At 52.7% G+C, this 16,429-nt stretch overlaps 1 protein-coding gene across 1 annotated transcript; it reads left to right on the forward strand.

Moving 5' to 3' along the window:
* The first annotated feature begins 2,803 nt into the window (after positions 1-2,803).
* Tnfrsf1a (TNF receptor superfamily member 1A) lies at positions 2,804-16,375 on the forward strand. The gene is given in 11 exon segments (XM_041635283.1): positions 2,804-3,152; positions 10,325-10,429; positions 10,431-10,476; positions 10,637-10,765; positions 11,061-11,213; positions 11,431-11,512; positions 14,219-14,286; positions 14,402-14,515; positions 14,762-14,790; positions 14,971-15,259; positions 15,368-16,375. Coding segments are annotated over 11 exon segments (1,338 nt in total). The 5' UTR covers positions 2,804-3,113; the 3' UTR covers positions 15,652-16,375.
* Positions 16,376-16,429: the final 54 nt, after the last annotated feature.

Below are 16,429 nucleotides of genomic sequence, written 5' to 3' on the forward strand. Positions count from 1 at the left end.
TCTTTGTTTGTTTTAAGTCGTGTATATGAGTGTGAGTTTCTTGTTTGTTTATTTTAAATCATGTATATGAGTGTTGTGCCAGAGTGCATGAACGTGTGCACCACATGTATGCTTGGTGCCCACAGAAGGCAGAAGAGGACTCCAGATCTCTTAGAAGAACTGGAGTTATGGGTGCTTGTGAGCCATTTTTATGGGTTCTGGGAGCTAAACCTGGGTCCTCTCCAAGAGCAACAATTTCTCTTAAGCATTGAGTTATCTCCCCAGCTCCTTTTCTTTTCTTTTCTTTTTTTTTTTTAAGATTAGTGATAGTACACACCTATAAATCCCAGCACTCGGGAGGCAGAGGCAGGCAGATCTCAGTGAGTTCGAGTCCAGCCTCGTCTACAGAGCAAGTTCCAGAACAGCTAGAGCTGTTACACAGAGAAACCCTGCCTCAGAAAAACAAAACAAAATAAAACCAACCAACCAAACAAAAAAGATTCGCTGTCTTTATTTTATGTGTATAGCTGTCTTGCCTGCATGTATGTCTGTGCACCCGCATGCATACCTGAGACCAGGAGAGGCTGTCTGATCCCATGACACTGGGGTCACTGACAGCTATAAGCTGCTGTGTAGGTGCTGGGACCCCAGCCCTGATCCTCTGCATGAGCAACAAGTGCTGGACTGTCGGCGTGTGACACCAACCTGGCTTTGGGGTCATCTTCTTACCATTCTATCTCCTCTGAAAACTGGCTGACTTTTCACACCCTCGGGTTCGGGTTCATTGGTTCTTCCCTTCTGGAACAGAGCTGTAAGGAGCACTTTAGTACTGCATTGGCTCAAAGCTGCACCCGTACCCAGGAAAGTCAGCATTCATCCTAAGCCATGAAGGAAGAAATTCCCCTTTTGTGCCGGGCTCTGAGTAATAATGGCGTTGGCAGTTTGCACAGACAATTAAAAGTTCCTTGTAATGTTAAACATGGGACCTTAATGTTGTTATTATTAATACAAATTATTGATATTGTATGATACTTAACATGTGGCAAACACTTGCTAATACTCCATATGAATCTAACCATATAGGTTTCTGTGGGTTTCTTGTCTGTTTTAATATGTGTGTGTGTGTGTGTGTGTGTGTGCACATGGACGCTGGGGATGGATTTAAGGCCTTGTTCTCTGCCACTAAATTGTACCTTGAGGCACCCTTTCCCATTTATTTCTCCTGGCTTATTCACATTGAAAACTGCATGACGGAAGGAAATGGGGCCTCCAGCAGTGGGGATACCTCCAGCTGCTCTGGTGGGGGGGTTGTCTTGGGGATTGCAGAGGAGAGGAGGGGAGGGGAGAGGAAGGGAGAGGAAACATCAGGGTGGGCATGCTGGAGGCTGGAAGTCAGCAGTGGCTCACAGGGAGAAGGACCAGGAACTCTGGTTTCAAGTCCCCTAGCCCTAGGCCCCCATTCCTGGATTCTCATTGCTGGTCTGAGAGTCTCAGCTGCTGAAGGCAGAAGTGGCACACATAAAGACGGTCACGAGATCTCAAGGGCACAGGAGTGAGTAGTGTTCCAGTGTAGGGGTCACCTGGGAGAAGACCTGCACACATGGGGCTGGCAGAAGGTACCCACCCCTAGGAAGGGCTGGCAGGCAGAAGGTGAGGTTTCACTGAAAGGGGCGGAGAGGACAATGCGGCCTTGTAATGGGAACCTGAATCTGGGTTCTTCTCGGTGCTCTGCCTCCCAGCGTGCAGTGTCATAAGGCTTTTTCCTTACCCCTAAAGCTCCAGGATGTGATACGCTGTCTCTGGGGTCAGTCCCAATGAATGCATCAGACTATCGAGAGCTGGGTGTGGCGGTGCACACCTGTAATCTCCCCGTGTAGGAGGTGGGAGGATCAGAAGCACAAGGCCAGCCTCAGCAATATAGGGAGTTTGAGGCCAGCCTGGGCTAAATGAAACCCGATTTTCATCAATACAAAATAGTGTGTTTGGGAAAAGGGCCCTGGGAACCCTTCAGAACTGGAGGCATCTTTTTTTCTTTTTGGCCTTGGAACTCACAGAGATCCACCTGCTTCTGCCTCCTGAGTGCTGGGATTAAAGCTGAGCGCCACCACCGCCTGACTATTGGGGAGCATCTTTACAGACATGGCCTACTGACTCTTCACAGCACCTTATGTGAGGGCAGGCATTTTCACTTAATAACTGGGGAGCCAACCAAGGCTTAGGAGGGGGGCTTCACACACACACACACACACACACACACACACACACACACACACACACACACACTGTTGGTGGCAGAGTCATTGTGGACAGCTAGGGAACCTGTCTGAAAGAGAACAGATGAAAGTCAGTGGGAGGGGGCTGAGTGGGTGAGTGGGTCAGGCCCCAGGCAGAGTAGAGAACTAGATTTGGTTTTCTTTCCATTTAGGCTGGATGGGTGAAGGACGAAGAAAGTGGGATCAGAGGGAACCCTGGAGTGAAGGGAGGGTCACTGAGGGACATAGAGTACTCACCAGACACTGCCCTCCCTCAGCTCCTGCCTGCCATCCCACTTTGTTCTGTCTGTTTGAGAACAGCCTTGGTGTGTCTGTATGTGTGTATGGGGGGGGGGGGGGAGGCTGGGTAGTCTAAGCTCACCCACCTGTAAAGCAGAGGTGTTTGAACTGGAATTCGGCGAGTTTGACTCTGAAACTCTAGGTGTTCCCAGTTCGTGTTAAGTGGGTTTGGGGTGTCAGGCTGTGGGACCCAGGCTACAAAGCGTTAAAAGAACCTTGGCCCTCTCCTCTCTCCTCCTGGTTCCCTCCTCCCTCGCCTCTCCCCAGGCTCTTCCGGTACCCGCTCTTGCAACACCACCCCCGCCACTCTCCCTTCCCCTCCTACCTCCTCGCTCCTCTCAGCTTTAATTTTCTCCGAGTTTTCCGAACTCTGGCTCCTGACCGGGCCTACTGGGTTCGAGGTCCTGGAGGACCGTGCCCAAATCTCTACCTACCTTCGACTTCCAGCTGCTCTAACCTGACTCCCCGGCTGCCATTGCCCGGGCCACCTGGTCCGATCGGCTCACTTCATTCACCGGCGTTGCCAGTTGCTGCACAGTCCCCAGCCCCAATGGGGGAGTGAGAGGCCACTGCCGGCCGGACATGGGTCTCCCCACCGTGCCTGGCCTGCTGCTGTCACTGGTGAGATGGAAGACAAGAGGGAAGGGTGGCCTGCTGGCAAGGCCTGGCGGGAGTGGGCATGTACTCGGGGTAGGGGTTGGGGCAGGGTCTTCTCTGCTTCGGTTCGCCTGTAGGCTTGCTGTGCCTCACCTGGGGCTCCCTGAGAGGTGGAAGGGAGACGTCTGAGAGAGAGAGAGAATTGTGGCAAGTCAAGCCCCCAAGCCCTGGGTGGGACAGCCAAGGGGGCTTGCTGGACTTGGCGTGTGTTTGGCTTTGGGGAGGCCAGCTGCCAGGCCAGTGGAATTAGGTGGAGCAGCCCTGTCTTTCTGGCAGACGTTGAACAGCATGGGTCAGGATGTTGGAAGACTGAGTCGAAGAAGGGGTTCAGTTGGTGACACAAGTTGGGGATACCGTGCTTGGGAGTGAACTAGGAGACTGGATGAAGCTGGGCAGCTGGGCCTAGACTTCTTCCCTGAGACAGCCTTGGTCGCTTGGCTCCCAGGTTGGCTTCCCAGGCAAGAGGTCTCCATTGGCCTAACCCTCCCTAGGTAGATAGCACCTCCTTTACTTTGGCAGTGTATCCTCCAGCCCCCACCCCCCCCCCCCCGACCTAAAAGGCGTCTCACGGTTTCCAATTCCACGGTTCAGATTGGGGAAGTTGGTAGCAGCTTGTTTTCGTCACTGGAAAAATATCCTTTTCTCTGGCTTCGGCCTTGTTTTCGTGTTTCCTTGTTTTCTCTCTATGTGCTTGTGCTTATAATCTCATTCTGTGGCGATCCTCAGAGCTGGGGCTCCATGGCTGTCTGGTGGACAGTGTCACTGAGTGCTGCCTCCTTCTCCATGCCTCTCCTCTCCTCATTCCTCCTTTCCTGTCAGAGCCCAGCGCCTCCTTTTGTAGCTCCTTTCTGTTCATTCCCTTTCTTCTTGTTGTTCTGTCTAAACCAGTGTTTCCAGAATCCTGGACTCCCCCAGTCTGTGTGGTCTCATGTCTTTTCATTCCCCCTCTTTGGTCTTCCTCAATCTCAGCTCATGACCCTCCCCCCCCCCCCCCACCAAGAGTGCCCCTTCTGGGCATGCGCCTGTCATCCAGCTACCCATCCCCTTAGTTCTGTTCTCTGTAGGGCTGATCACCTGGAGGTGAGGCTCAGCACAGCAGCCTGACCTGCGTGAACGTGGGCATTCTCTATTTCCAGAACGGCTCTAGTGATCACTACCTCACAGGTGTAACATTAAGAGTGACTAGATGGATGCCTGTTAAATATTTATTCAATTTATTAACCCTTACTCTGGGTTAGGCCCTACTTTTGGTGCTAGTACGCCTCAAATAGAAAGGGATCATTGAATGCTTGGTGTCTATTTTCTCATCACTGCCAGTGTTCGTCATCACTGCCCAATGGCAGCCAGTGTTTGATAGAGCAAAAACAGCCTAGATAGGTAGAGGAGCCCTCCTGGTCCAGCTGTGGTGGCCCAGGTGGGGATGGGCCACTCTGAGCGGAAGTGGAGCCTGAAGACAAGGGACCCCAGAAGGCAGGTGAGGTCCACTGCCTTGGCAGTTCCTAGCTCAGCGCCTATGAGGTGGAAGAGTGACGAGGAGCCACTGGGGTCAGGAGGGAGCAGTGTACATGGCCGGAATGTGACAAGGCCAACAAGATTTTGTTACTCTCAAAGAGTTTAAATATAGGAGTCAAAATGACTCTAGAACAGTCCAGAGCAACAGACATGTCAAAGCCTTGTGATGTAGTGTCCTGGAGGCAGAACTGGGGGAGGGGGTGGGCCACAGGCCAAGTGTCTTTGCTTGCTTAAGGTCCCTTGCCTGTCTGCTGGGCTGAGCCTGCCTGCGTAGATTTTTTTTTTGTTTTGCTTTGTTTGTTTTGTTTTTCGGGACAGGGTTTCTCTGTGTGACAGCCTTAGCTGTCTTGGAACTAGCTAGCTCTTGTAGACCAGGCTGGTCTTGAATGCACAGAGATCTGGTTGCCTTTGCCCCCAAGTGCTGGGATTAAAGGCGTGCGCTGTCTCTGTCCGGTGCCTGCATAGATCTTTGGTTTACGGAGAGATCTTGAGAGTGGGAGCTATTTCCCACCCATTTTGACATTTCCAGCACCCATGAGGATCCTGGAACGGAGATCTTGACACTTGACTAATGCTGAATCAATTAGGGAAGAAGAGATTGGTCAAATGGGACCGGGGAGGGAATGCCGGATGGAGAAGAGGACTTGGAACTGGCATCCGAAGCTGGAAAGGAGGGAGGGTGGAGGAGTTGGGAGACTGGGTTGGGGGAATGGAGACCAGCTCTCCAATTTTATGTTGAAGGTGGTAGTTACAGGAGCTGAAAACCTCCGCTCGGGATGGAATGGCCAAGCTGAGGGATATGGCAGTGAGAACGGGCACTCTGGGGTGTGTGAGGAAGCAGCTGGAGCCAGTCATGATGGCGCGGGCCATCCTAGAATGGGAGATGGAGGTGGGAGATCAGTTCAAGGGCAGTTTCGGCTGCATAGAGAACGTGAGGCCAGCCTGGGCTACATGACACCCTGTTGTAAAACATAAAGTGTGCATAAGGACTCAGGTGGAGGCCTGCTTTCCTCCCTCCCTCCGTCCCTCTGTCCCTCCGTCCCTCCGTCCCTCCCTCCCCCCTTAGCTATTCTCCAAGGATCCACTGTGTCCAGACTACGTTCCGATCTCTGCCACATGTGCCCAGGGAAGGATCTATCTATGGAAACCATGTTTGAAGCCAGGCCCTGCAGGTGCAGAGGATTCACACCCCAGTAGTACAAGTTGGAGCCTGAATACAGATAAGAAACTATGTAGGTAGCTTCGGCCCCAGCAGAGGTCGGAGGTAGACACATCACTGAGGCAGAAGGTTGATGTAAGACCTGGGCAACAGAACGAGACCCTGAGACCCCGCTGTGGCGTAGAAAAGAGGAAGGCAGTTGCAATAATCAATAGTCCGAGTGTGGGGCACCCAGAGGACACGGAGGGGGTGGATAGATTATAGGAGAAGAGCCTGACAGGTGACTCTGAGGGCTGTGGCAGTTTACTGGCCAAGTGGAAGTATGCTTGGACTGAGTGAAGCAGTTCTCTGTCTGCCTTCTGGCCGATTCCAGCTGCACGGCTCGTCGGCTGGACTCGGAAAGAGAGGCACACATGGCAGAAGTGCCAATGGGACATGCGCAGGAGTGTATGAGTGTAGATATGGGTGCACCGTCTCCGAAGTGGCTCTCTCGGAGATGCGCGCGTGTCTCTGTGGCAGGAGGGTGCGGCTCCCCAACATCCTTGAAGGTATCACTGACTCCATCTGGGATGGAATGCACCTCAATCTGTCCCTCCAGTTTGCAGGCCCGGATCTGGGTGATGTGACCAAGATTCTCTGATCTCTTAGCTCACAGGGTTTGTGGTGTGTATGGTGAGATCATATCTACGCATTTGAAATAACTAGCTTCTGATAAGAGTCCGGAGTAGGTATGAGTAGGTCGTGTTATTCAACGTGAACAGGTGACTGGGTATCTAAAGAGCTTGGGTGGGGAGCATGAGTCATCATTGGGGGGCTTTGCGGGTGGGTGGGAGGTAGAATCGTGACAGAGTTCTCAGGGGAGGCCTTGCCGGTGAGTTCTTCACCCCGCAGGTCTTGACATTAAATGGAACAAACACATTTTAACGTAATGAACACATTAATGCGGGGGACGGACCAAGCGAGTGGGTGCCCCCAAAGGTGGTTGGGTCAAGGTTTGACCACAGGGTCCATCTTGGCTTCTGTGCCCTATTCGACAACCCCAGCACAGGAAGTCACACCTTCGGGCCTCCCAGGCGGAAGCTGAGGGGTAGTTAGTTAGAGAGCCTCTGTACCACTCTCTCAATTCCTTCTCTACAGGCACCCCCAGAGCTTCCTGTGCCCCCTCTCTGCTCCAGGCAAAGGCATTTGGGCTTGGGTCAGGACTTTGGCCTTGGCTCCCCGATTCCGTGGGAACTGAACGCACCCACTCACAATGCAACTGGTAGGAGGGCTAGTGGGTGCTCACACACATGGCGCCCATTCAGAGACACTGAGGGCCCTGGAACCCTTGGAGCAGGTGGGATATGGTACTGGTTCCATGCCCCTTCCGTCTCTCTTGTTCGTTTGGTTTTGTTCTTCGAGACAGGGTTTCTCTGTGTAGCCCTGGCTGTCTTATAGTGCTGTAGCTCTGTAGACCATGCTGGCCTCTGAGTGCTGGGATTAAGGCCCGACTCTCTCCATCTCTTCTAGCTTTAAGAGGGCTGCAGGCTTTTCCTCTGTAGCTACTAGGCTATGAAGCCTTACAGCTGGCCCTGATTCTTAAGGATTGTCTTGGGAGCCTCCAAACTCTATGCAACTGGCCAGAAGCAGGCCGGCTGTGGGAATGTGGTATGGGAGGGAGGGCCGCCTGTTTTTGTTTCTTGATGGCACTGGGGAGCATGGAGGGGGTAGCAGAAAAGCCCAGGGAGCCGGGAGCAGGGATCCTGGGGCAGGGTTTATCTACTGAAGACTTGTTTAACTTTGCCTAGGAATCAGGGCAGGTCACAATCTAAAGGAAGGATGTTGGGGGCGGGGCGGGGGGGCGTCCTCTGGGAGGAGCCTACTGACCTGATGGGGAAGCCAGGGGTCAGGAAGACTTCCCTTTGGGATGAAATGGAAGAGGGAGGCATTTCCCCGAAATCTGTGGGCCCAGTGGGACAGGCGTCCATTGCCTGGCTCTTTTTAAGGGGCAAAGGACAAAGGGCCCTGAGTGGGGATGGGGAAACGGGGGGTGGGGTGGGTGGGAAAGAGAGACTGCTTGCCCTGAAGGGAGGAGATGAGGTTCTACTTGCTGGCTGGCCTTTTCTTTCTGCTGACTCACAACCCTTGTAGAGCTGGGGAAGCTGCAGTTCCCTGTCCACACTGTCCTAGATCCCCCTCCCTCCCTGGCCTGAGTCACTGGGGTGGAGCTGCTGGGAAAAGATTTCCCTTTCCCGGATTTGTCTTAACCCCAAGAGTTCTGGAGAGGGAGGGACACGTGACAAGAGACACCGGGCTCCTTCTCTGGAGGCTCACCCGTCCTCGTGGTGGAGAAGCTCCCTCCAAGGCTGTTCTTGGCCTGGAGCCCACCTTTACCTCTTCCTGCTGCTGCCTTGGCCGGTTGGCTTTGCATCAAGTTCTCTGATGGGATTGGAAGTACCATTGACCTTAGGTGCTACAAACATTGCTTCTTCGGGGAAAGGAACCACACTTTTCATGATTGGGAAGTTCTTATCATAACTAACCCTTCCTGTTGTCACTCTGGAAGCCTCTGCACACCGTGTTGGGGGATGGCGGTGGGAGGGGGTGCACCCCTGCCTGAGAGATTGCAGGTGTTCAATGTGCTTCTGTGTGTGGCTTCTCGGGTCCATCTCTGGCTGAGGCCCAGGCTTCCTGACCCGTGCAGCTGCTGCTGCTGCCGCCGCTGCCGCTGCGGTAACACTTCTAGTAACAGCAGCTGGCAGGTTGCACCTCCTTCTAAAAGAGCTGCGGAGGCTGCAGGGCCTTGAAGGCAGCTTGTGCGTCTAGACAGCCACGGTGGCTAGCACTTCTCTCCTGAATGCGATCTGATTGGTCCGTTGCTCCTGCATCTGTAACATGCCTTGATGACGTCCTCTACCTTTGCTGCAGGAGCGGCTCATAGCAGGGGGTGGGGTAGGAATGAAAGGATGAAGATTGAGGGAAACCCAAAGCTGGGAGACATCAAAGAGCAAGCTCTAACTTGAAGCTAAGATGATTTATGGCTTGGCTTTCTCCACACTGAAGTTACTTACATAAAGGAAAACCACGTAGTTGCTATGAGCTTTGCCAAGGTTATTAAACCAGCCTTCTAGAATGCCCTGCTTGGCCATGGGCTTTGGGACTCCTGGCATATCCTCAGCTCTTGATTTGCTGGTCTTCTTGAGCCAGATGACCAGTCCCGGCTGATCCTAGTACAGGACCCGCTTGTCTTTGCTTATGCCCAGACCTTCTCGCCTGCCTTCCCTCTCCATTTGTTCTTGCTAACTTAAGCTGCAGTGTAAATTTAGCTGCGGAAGGCATGGACCGTGGACAGGCTGCTGAGCAAGACTTGAAACAAAGATATAGAACTCTTAACCCCGAGCATGTGGCTCAGGGCATGTGTGAGGTTCTTGGTTTCATTCCCAGCTACCCCACCCCCCATAAATACCCCCACTCATGTACCCCACCCTCCATCTCCCACAAACACACCCACTCATGCAAGCAAAAGATCATGCACAGAGCTCTTCCCACACCCAGGAATGCTGCTTGCAAGAACATCATCCGTCTCTGTCCCCATCTGATTTTGCATACATATGCACACAGGTGTGGGTTCATATCCCTGTGTGTCTGTGTGCATGGAGGTCAGAGTTCAACCTCAGGGGTTTTCCTCAGAGAGCATTCACCTTGTGTTCTGAGACAGGATCTCTCACTGGGACCAACCGGTTGCTGATTCAGCTAGGCAAGGCTGGCCAGAGAGCTTCTGGGATGTGCTTGTATCCTCCTGGTCCCTGGGATTACAAGCCCATGCTACTGTACCCGGCTCTATGTGGGTGATGGGGGTTGATCTCAACTCCTCATGCTTGCACAGCAGGCACTAGCCCGAACCGTCTCCATGGCAGCCCTCCCTACAACTTGATTTTCCCCCATAGTACTTTTTATTAGTGTAATGAAATCCAGGAGGCTCCCCTCTGAAGTGTCCACAAACGGGCACACTCTGAAACCCGCGCCCAGATATAGAAGTGCCAAATGAACTTTAGGACTGTCTGTTGGACGACAGACAAGCTACAAGTGAAACAGCCTGCTAGTTCTGGGTAAAGACACTCCCTGGTAGGCCAGGGGTTAGCTCTGAGGTTCTGTGTGAGACCCGGAGCTCCACCTCTAGCAAACAATACCAACATCTAGACATTCCTTGACCAGCTTTCTTGTAATCAGCATGGCGAGCTCCCTAGAGTAGAATGCAGTGTGATGGGGAGGGGGTGAGACCTAATTGCCCAGGGTTACGGAGACAAATGCTAGCAGACAGAGCACTCAGAGACCAAGCAAATACCCGACTGCCCAGTGGACGCGGTTTAAGGAAGAACGTTCCTCAGGATGGACAGGATTTATGGGGGGGGGGGAAGGTCATCAGTGTGCTGCCTCTATGGCCCCACCCTAACTGTGTTTCCTCCTTCTGATTTTTTTCCCCCAGGTGCTCCTGGCTCTGGTGGGGATATACCCCTCAGGGGTCACTGGATGGGTTCCTTCCCTTGGGGAGAGGGAGAAGAGGGATAGTTTGTGTCCCCAGGGAAAGTACCCCCCACTCTCGGAATAATTCCATCTGTTGTACCAAGTGCCACAAAGGTAGGAGAGACTGGGGAGCCGTCTTCTTGAGCCTTCCTTTTCTTGTTTGGGGTACTCCACAACCTCGGCGGCTGGGAGTTCCCTTCCTCTGCTGCCTTCCCTGGGCTTGGGTTTTGTTCTCCGGTTCTCCACGACAGCCGAATCCATGCCCCTCTCACAGGGACCCACTTGGTGAATGACTGTCCAGGCCCAGGGCAGGAAACAGTCTGCAAGGAGTGTGAAAAGGGCACCTTTACCGAATCCCAGAATTACCTCAAACAGTGCCTCAGCTGCAAGATATGTCGGAAAGGCAAGCCTCGGGAGAGGGAGTCGGGAAGGGCTCAAGAGAGGAGTCTGGGGTGAGAAGGCTCGTGAACACGTGTGTGTGCATGTGGACGTTGATGTTTGTCAGGGGTGAGGATTTGCATCTGCTTGTGGGGGCAGTGGGAACATGCGTGCACATGCCAGCCTGGGTCTGTGGGCACAGGAGTTTTTATGTGACAGAGACACATGCACACATGGTGGGGACGGGTGTGTGTGTGTGTGTCAGGATTTGTGTGGGGAAAGAGAGGCGAGACTCACGGACCATTTTCTTCCCTTTCCAGAATTGTCCCAGGTGGAGCTATCTCCTTGCAGAGCAGACAAGGACACTGAATGTGGCTGTAGAAAAAACCAGTTCCAGAACCAAATAAATGGTCCCAAACACTTCCAGTGCCAGAACTGCAGCCTCTGCTTCAATGGCACGGTGAAAATCCCCTGTAAGCACCACTCCCCCAAGTCCAGGCCCTCTCCCCTCCTCAGGAGTAGCCTGCCTTTCAGGCAGAAGGTTTCCATTTCTGTCCTCGCTCCCCATGAGGTAGCATCTTCTCTCCACCCCATCCTGTGGTCTGTGGCTCTGAGCTTCTGCATGGTGCCTGCATCTTGACCTTCTCCCTCCCCCTGGTCCACTTTCTTAGTCTTTTTGTCTTCTCCCAGGTAAGGAGAAACAGGACACTGTGTGTCACTGCCATGTAGGATTCTACCTGGATGAAAAAAATGAGTGTGTCCCCTGCAGTCGGTGAGTATTTGCCAACTGGTTGGGGAGCTGGGGTGGAAGAGCAGCTGTGTCTGGATTAGAGGAGGTGCCCTACAACCGGATGAGAGGAAGGCACTCCTTCAAGACATCAATCGTCCTTTCTCTTTCTCCAGGACGTTACGGGGTAGACAGCATAGCTTAGCAGCAAAGCGTTTGCAGCAAAAGTCTGACAACCTGAGTTCAATCTCTGGAACCCAAGTAAAGGTGAAAGGAGAGAATTCCACAGAGCCGTCCTCTAACCTCCACACGTTCCATAGCACGCAAGCCTCTCCAGTGCTGGGCAGTTAGATGTGAACGCCATGCTCTTTTGAGACAGGGTTTCTCTGTGTACCTTTAGAGCCTGTCCTGGAACTCACCCTGTAGCCCAGGCTGGTCTAAAAAACTCACAGGGATCCTTGTGCCTCTGCCCCTCAAGGGCTGAGATTAACGGCCTGCGCCACTAGTGCCAGCCCAGGCGTCTTACTATTGCTGATACCTCGGGTTGATGCACTCCCCTGTGGTGATTCCTTCCAGCCTCCTTGGCAGACTTCCTCATTCCTATGACTCCATTTGGGCTGCTCTGACACATTTGCTTCCAGAGAAGTAACTCTGAGACTTTCCTAGTTGAACTGACCTGGGGTTAAATTCTAACCTACCCATTTCCTGGCTGGGCAAACATGGGCAAGTTATTACGTCTCCACGCCTATGTTTCTTAACCTTTAGAGTAAGGAGGGGTGGGGGTGGAAGTGGGGTTCAATGATAGAGCACTAGCCTAGCATTTTTCGAGGCTCTGGGACATAAAAGCCCCAAACAGAAAATTTGACCAACAACCCACAAAACGGTCTGAACCAAAGCTATTTTCTTTCTATTTTCCCCACTCAGTTTCATTTCAGAAGAGCTTGTGTGCCCAGTGCCATGTGTTTTTCACCCTGAAATTGCGAGGCAGACAAAAGTCCATTCTCACTTGCCTCTGCCCCACTCCCCGGTGTAGTTTTCTCACTCCGCTCTGCCCTGGGACAGCCTCAACGGAGGACTCTCGGGCTGCCCCAGTGATAGACATTCTAAAACCGCTCACGCCTGGTGGCCTGTCATCTCCTAAGGCAAATGCTGTAAGTGGCTGGTGTCATCAGAGATAAGCCCTTCAGCTTCTCGCGTGAGTCATCTTTCTGTGGCTTAATCAGGTTAAAGCAAAGAAAGGTTTCTTTTCATAGCTTCATTCAGCTCACGGTGGTCAGTGGTCGGTGGTCAGTGGTTGGCATTGCTGCCTTTGAGCCCGTGAGGCACAGCATTGTGGGGCAAAGGTGCTCACCTTGTAGCAGCTGAGAGACACAAAGGGTGTGGAGTGGGGTCAAAGGTCAAGTCCCCAGTGACCTAACTTTTACTAGGCCCCATGTCCCAAAATGCTGGGGAATCAAGCTTTCAGCATGTGGACCTTGGCAAGATATTTCAGATGCAAACCTCTGGCCTCTCCATGCTACAATTCCACCAGTAAACATGATGCTAAACTCAGTTCACTGACACATGCCGTCTACCAAACACACACTATGTCAGGGATAAGAACTTGACCCTTAATCCCAAGGGGCAGAGGTGACATGATTTCCATGAGACACTGGGCCATAGAGGTGAAATGGCTTGTTTGTGTCATGGTACCAGTCAGTGACCGGAAGCAGTTTTATTCTAGCCATAACTGCCTTTTTTAAGATTTATTTATTTATTATGTATTAGACATTCCTTCTATGTATGCTTGCATGCCAGAAGAGGGCACCAGATTTCATTATAGATGGCTGTGAGCCACCATGTGGTTGCTGGGAATTGAACTCAGGTCCTCTAGAAGAGGAGTCAGTGCTCTTAACCTCTGAGCCATCTCTCCAGCCCCCATATCTGCCTTTTAAATTTATTTTTAAAATATTGATTGAGTGCGGAATCCAGGCTCCTGCATGATATTCAAGTGCTCTGCCACAGAGTCACAGTAACCTGAGCCCTGTGACCATTTTATTTTATTATTTACAAAGGTTTTTGTTTTGTTGATTCAGAGTTTCACTGTGTAGCCCTGGCTGTCCTGGGACTCACTGTGTAGGTCAGGCCGACCCTGAACTCTTAGAGGTCTGCCTGCCTCAGTCTCCTGAGTGCTGGAATGTGCCACCATGCCTGGCATTTAAAAAGTACTTTAAAAACATTATTTATTTTCATTTTATGTGTGTGAGTGTTTTGCCAGCATGTATATATGTGTACCATGTGTATGCCTGGTACCGTCAGAGGCCAGAAGAGGGCATCAGAGCCACTGGAACTGGAGTTACAGATGGTTGTGAGCTGCCATGTGGGACTATGACGACTTTAAACTTATCAACACAGCCTACTTGCCCTTTCTCCCCCTCTTCCCCTCCTTTCCTCTCTCAATTCTCTCTCTTGACTTGGTCTCCTGTTGCCCAGGCTGACCCTGACCTTGCTGTGTAGCCAAGGGTGACCTCTGGCCATTACCTCCCAAGTGCTGAGACTGCATGCATACACTACCACTGCTTGCTGTCAACGCAGTCTTCCCAAGACCCCTTCAACTTGTAAAACAAAGTGGCTGTATGAGGAACTGTCTCATTCTTCTGCCTCAGTTCTCAAGGCAGGCTAAGTTCCACTGTCTTAAGAGATAGCAAAAAACAATCGCAGAGCAAAGAACTCCGCCATCTTTCTAGTCACCAGTATTGTCTCTTTCTTCAGCTGCAAGAAAGACTTGGAGTGTATGAAAATGTGCCAACCTGAACCTGTCGTACACCCTCGGGAACCAGGTGAGGCACAATGGCCTGGTGTCCGTGCTCACCGGCTGATTGGCTGACTCCCTTGCCTCCCTCTCCCCTCCCCAGTCTCTGCTGTGCAGAACACTGAGCATTCTCTACTTTGCAGGTACCGCAGTGCTGTTGCCCATGGTCATCCTCCTTGGCCTTTGTCTCTTATTCTTCATCTTCATCAGTTTAATGTGCAGATATCCCGGGTGGAAGCCCCAGGTCTACTCCCACAGTGAGTGCGGCCTGTGGGGAAAGTGGAGCTGGGGAGGGGGTCTGGTGGACAAGGTGGAGGGAGGTGAGGCCCTTTGCTCAGGGCTAACAGTCCTGGTTGGTGGGAGGGAAGCCATACTGTATCAGTAATTCTCTTGTCCCTGGGGCCACATAGACCCTGAGGCATGACACCTCAATTCCCCAAGGCCAGGGTTGGGGGGAGTTTGAAAGGGAAGTGAAATTCATGATGCTTTGTTTTTTTTCTCAGTTTGTGGGAATTCAGCACCTGTCAAAGAGGTGAGAGGAAAAGTACTCCAACTTCCTGACTCTTCCTTCTCAACTCCCTGATACCTGAATTACTTGCACTGGGGGTGGTGGGCTCCCTTAGTTCCTCCATCCCCCACCCCCATAAAGGATAAAGAGTCGGAGAGGGCTCTTTTTTCTTTCCCCACTAATGCAATGCCTTCTCTCTTTCAGGCGGAGGTTGAAAGAAATAAGCCCATAACTCCAGCCCCTGCCCTCGCCTTAAACTCCGCTCCGCACTTCAGCTCTGCCCCAGGCTTCAGTCCTGTCCCCAGTACCCCCAACACCTCCAGCCCCATCTTATACCCCAGTAACTGGCCCAACTTCAAGGTCGTGCCACCTGTAAGGGAGGTGGTCCCAACCCAGCGTGCTGACCCTCTCCTCTACGAATCCCTCACCTCCGTGCCAGTTCCCACTCCTATTCAGAAATGGGAAGACTATCCCCACCCGCAGAGACCCGACCGTGAGTTTGGGTTCCCGGAGGCGGGGACATTACTCCTGGAAGGAGTCGGGCTGGGCGGAGGCCAAGATGGCAGGGCTGCCGCTGGAGGCGCACGACCTTTGTCTCCAGTTGCAGACCCAGCGACGTTGTATACGGTGGTGGACTGCGTGTCTCCGTTTCGCTGGAAGGAATTCATGCGGCTCCTGGGGCTGGGCGAGCACGAGATCCAGCGGCTGGAAATGCAGTACGGGAGCTGCCTGCGCGAGGCTCAGTACAGCATGCTGGAAGCCTGGCGGCAGCGCACACCACGCCACAAGGCCACGCTGGACGTCCTGTACAGCGTGCTTTGCGACATGAACCTCAAAGGTTGCGCGGAGAACATCCGCGAGGCGCTGGGAAGCCCCGCCTCCTAGTCGTCCGCACCCCACCTCCCACGAGGAGGCCACAGCCCCGCTTCAAGGGAGGAACTTAAAGGACAGTCCCGGCAAGGCGCGCTGCTGCCCTGTGGGCCTCCCCCTTGGATGAAAAGGAGGGAGGGGCCTTGAAGGGGCAGGCTCGACCTGGCAACCGCTTCCTCGGTGCTACCTACTTGATGTACATAGCTTTTCTCAGCTACCGAAGATTGTCCCAGAGCCAACCACTTGTTCGGAGCAGCAGTATGTGCCATCTGTCTGCTCCCAGCAGACGGAGCATGCCAAAAGCCAGAACAGGTGATTGTAGAGGAAAGGGACAACGTATCTCATGGCCACTTGAGATGCACAGGGCCCAAGCAAGGCTTCTCAGGGCCTCCCCATTTGGTTCCTGCGCCCTTTTCACAGTAGGTAAGCAATATTTGTATCAATATCACACTAATGGAAACTCGGCTTCCCTTTGCTCCCTGCCTGGACCAACAAGGCTCAACTGCCTAAGGTAGGGGGCGAGCACAGAACAACAGGGTCTCCAGCTGGAGCCGTGGTCTCTTGTAAATACACTAAAAGTCTTTAAAAAAAAAAAACCGATCTCTGACCCTGGAAAGAGTGGTTTGTATATTGGAGAGGCTGGGAAGAGCCCAGCACCTAGGAGTAGCATGGAAAATCCAGCCATCCTGCCAGCTAACCCAGACTGCACATCATGATCCCGTGGGTGCCCATGCTTCCCTCCTCCCCGCCTCCTCCAGTGTTGACCAAACAGCCATGTTTCGGAGCAGTTTTA

The sequence above is a fragment of the Microtus oregoni genome, unplaced genomic scaffold (genome assembly GCF_018167655.1).
Source record: "Microtus oregoni isolate MIOR12 unplaced genomic scaffold, Mior012 000002F_ref0000024, whole genome shotgun sequence".
NCBI lineage: Eukaryota > Metazoa > Chordata > Mammalia > Rodentia > Cricetidae > Microtus > Microtus oregoni.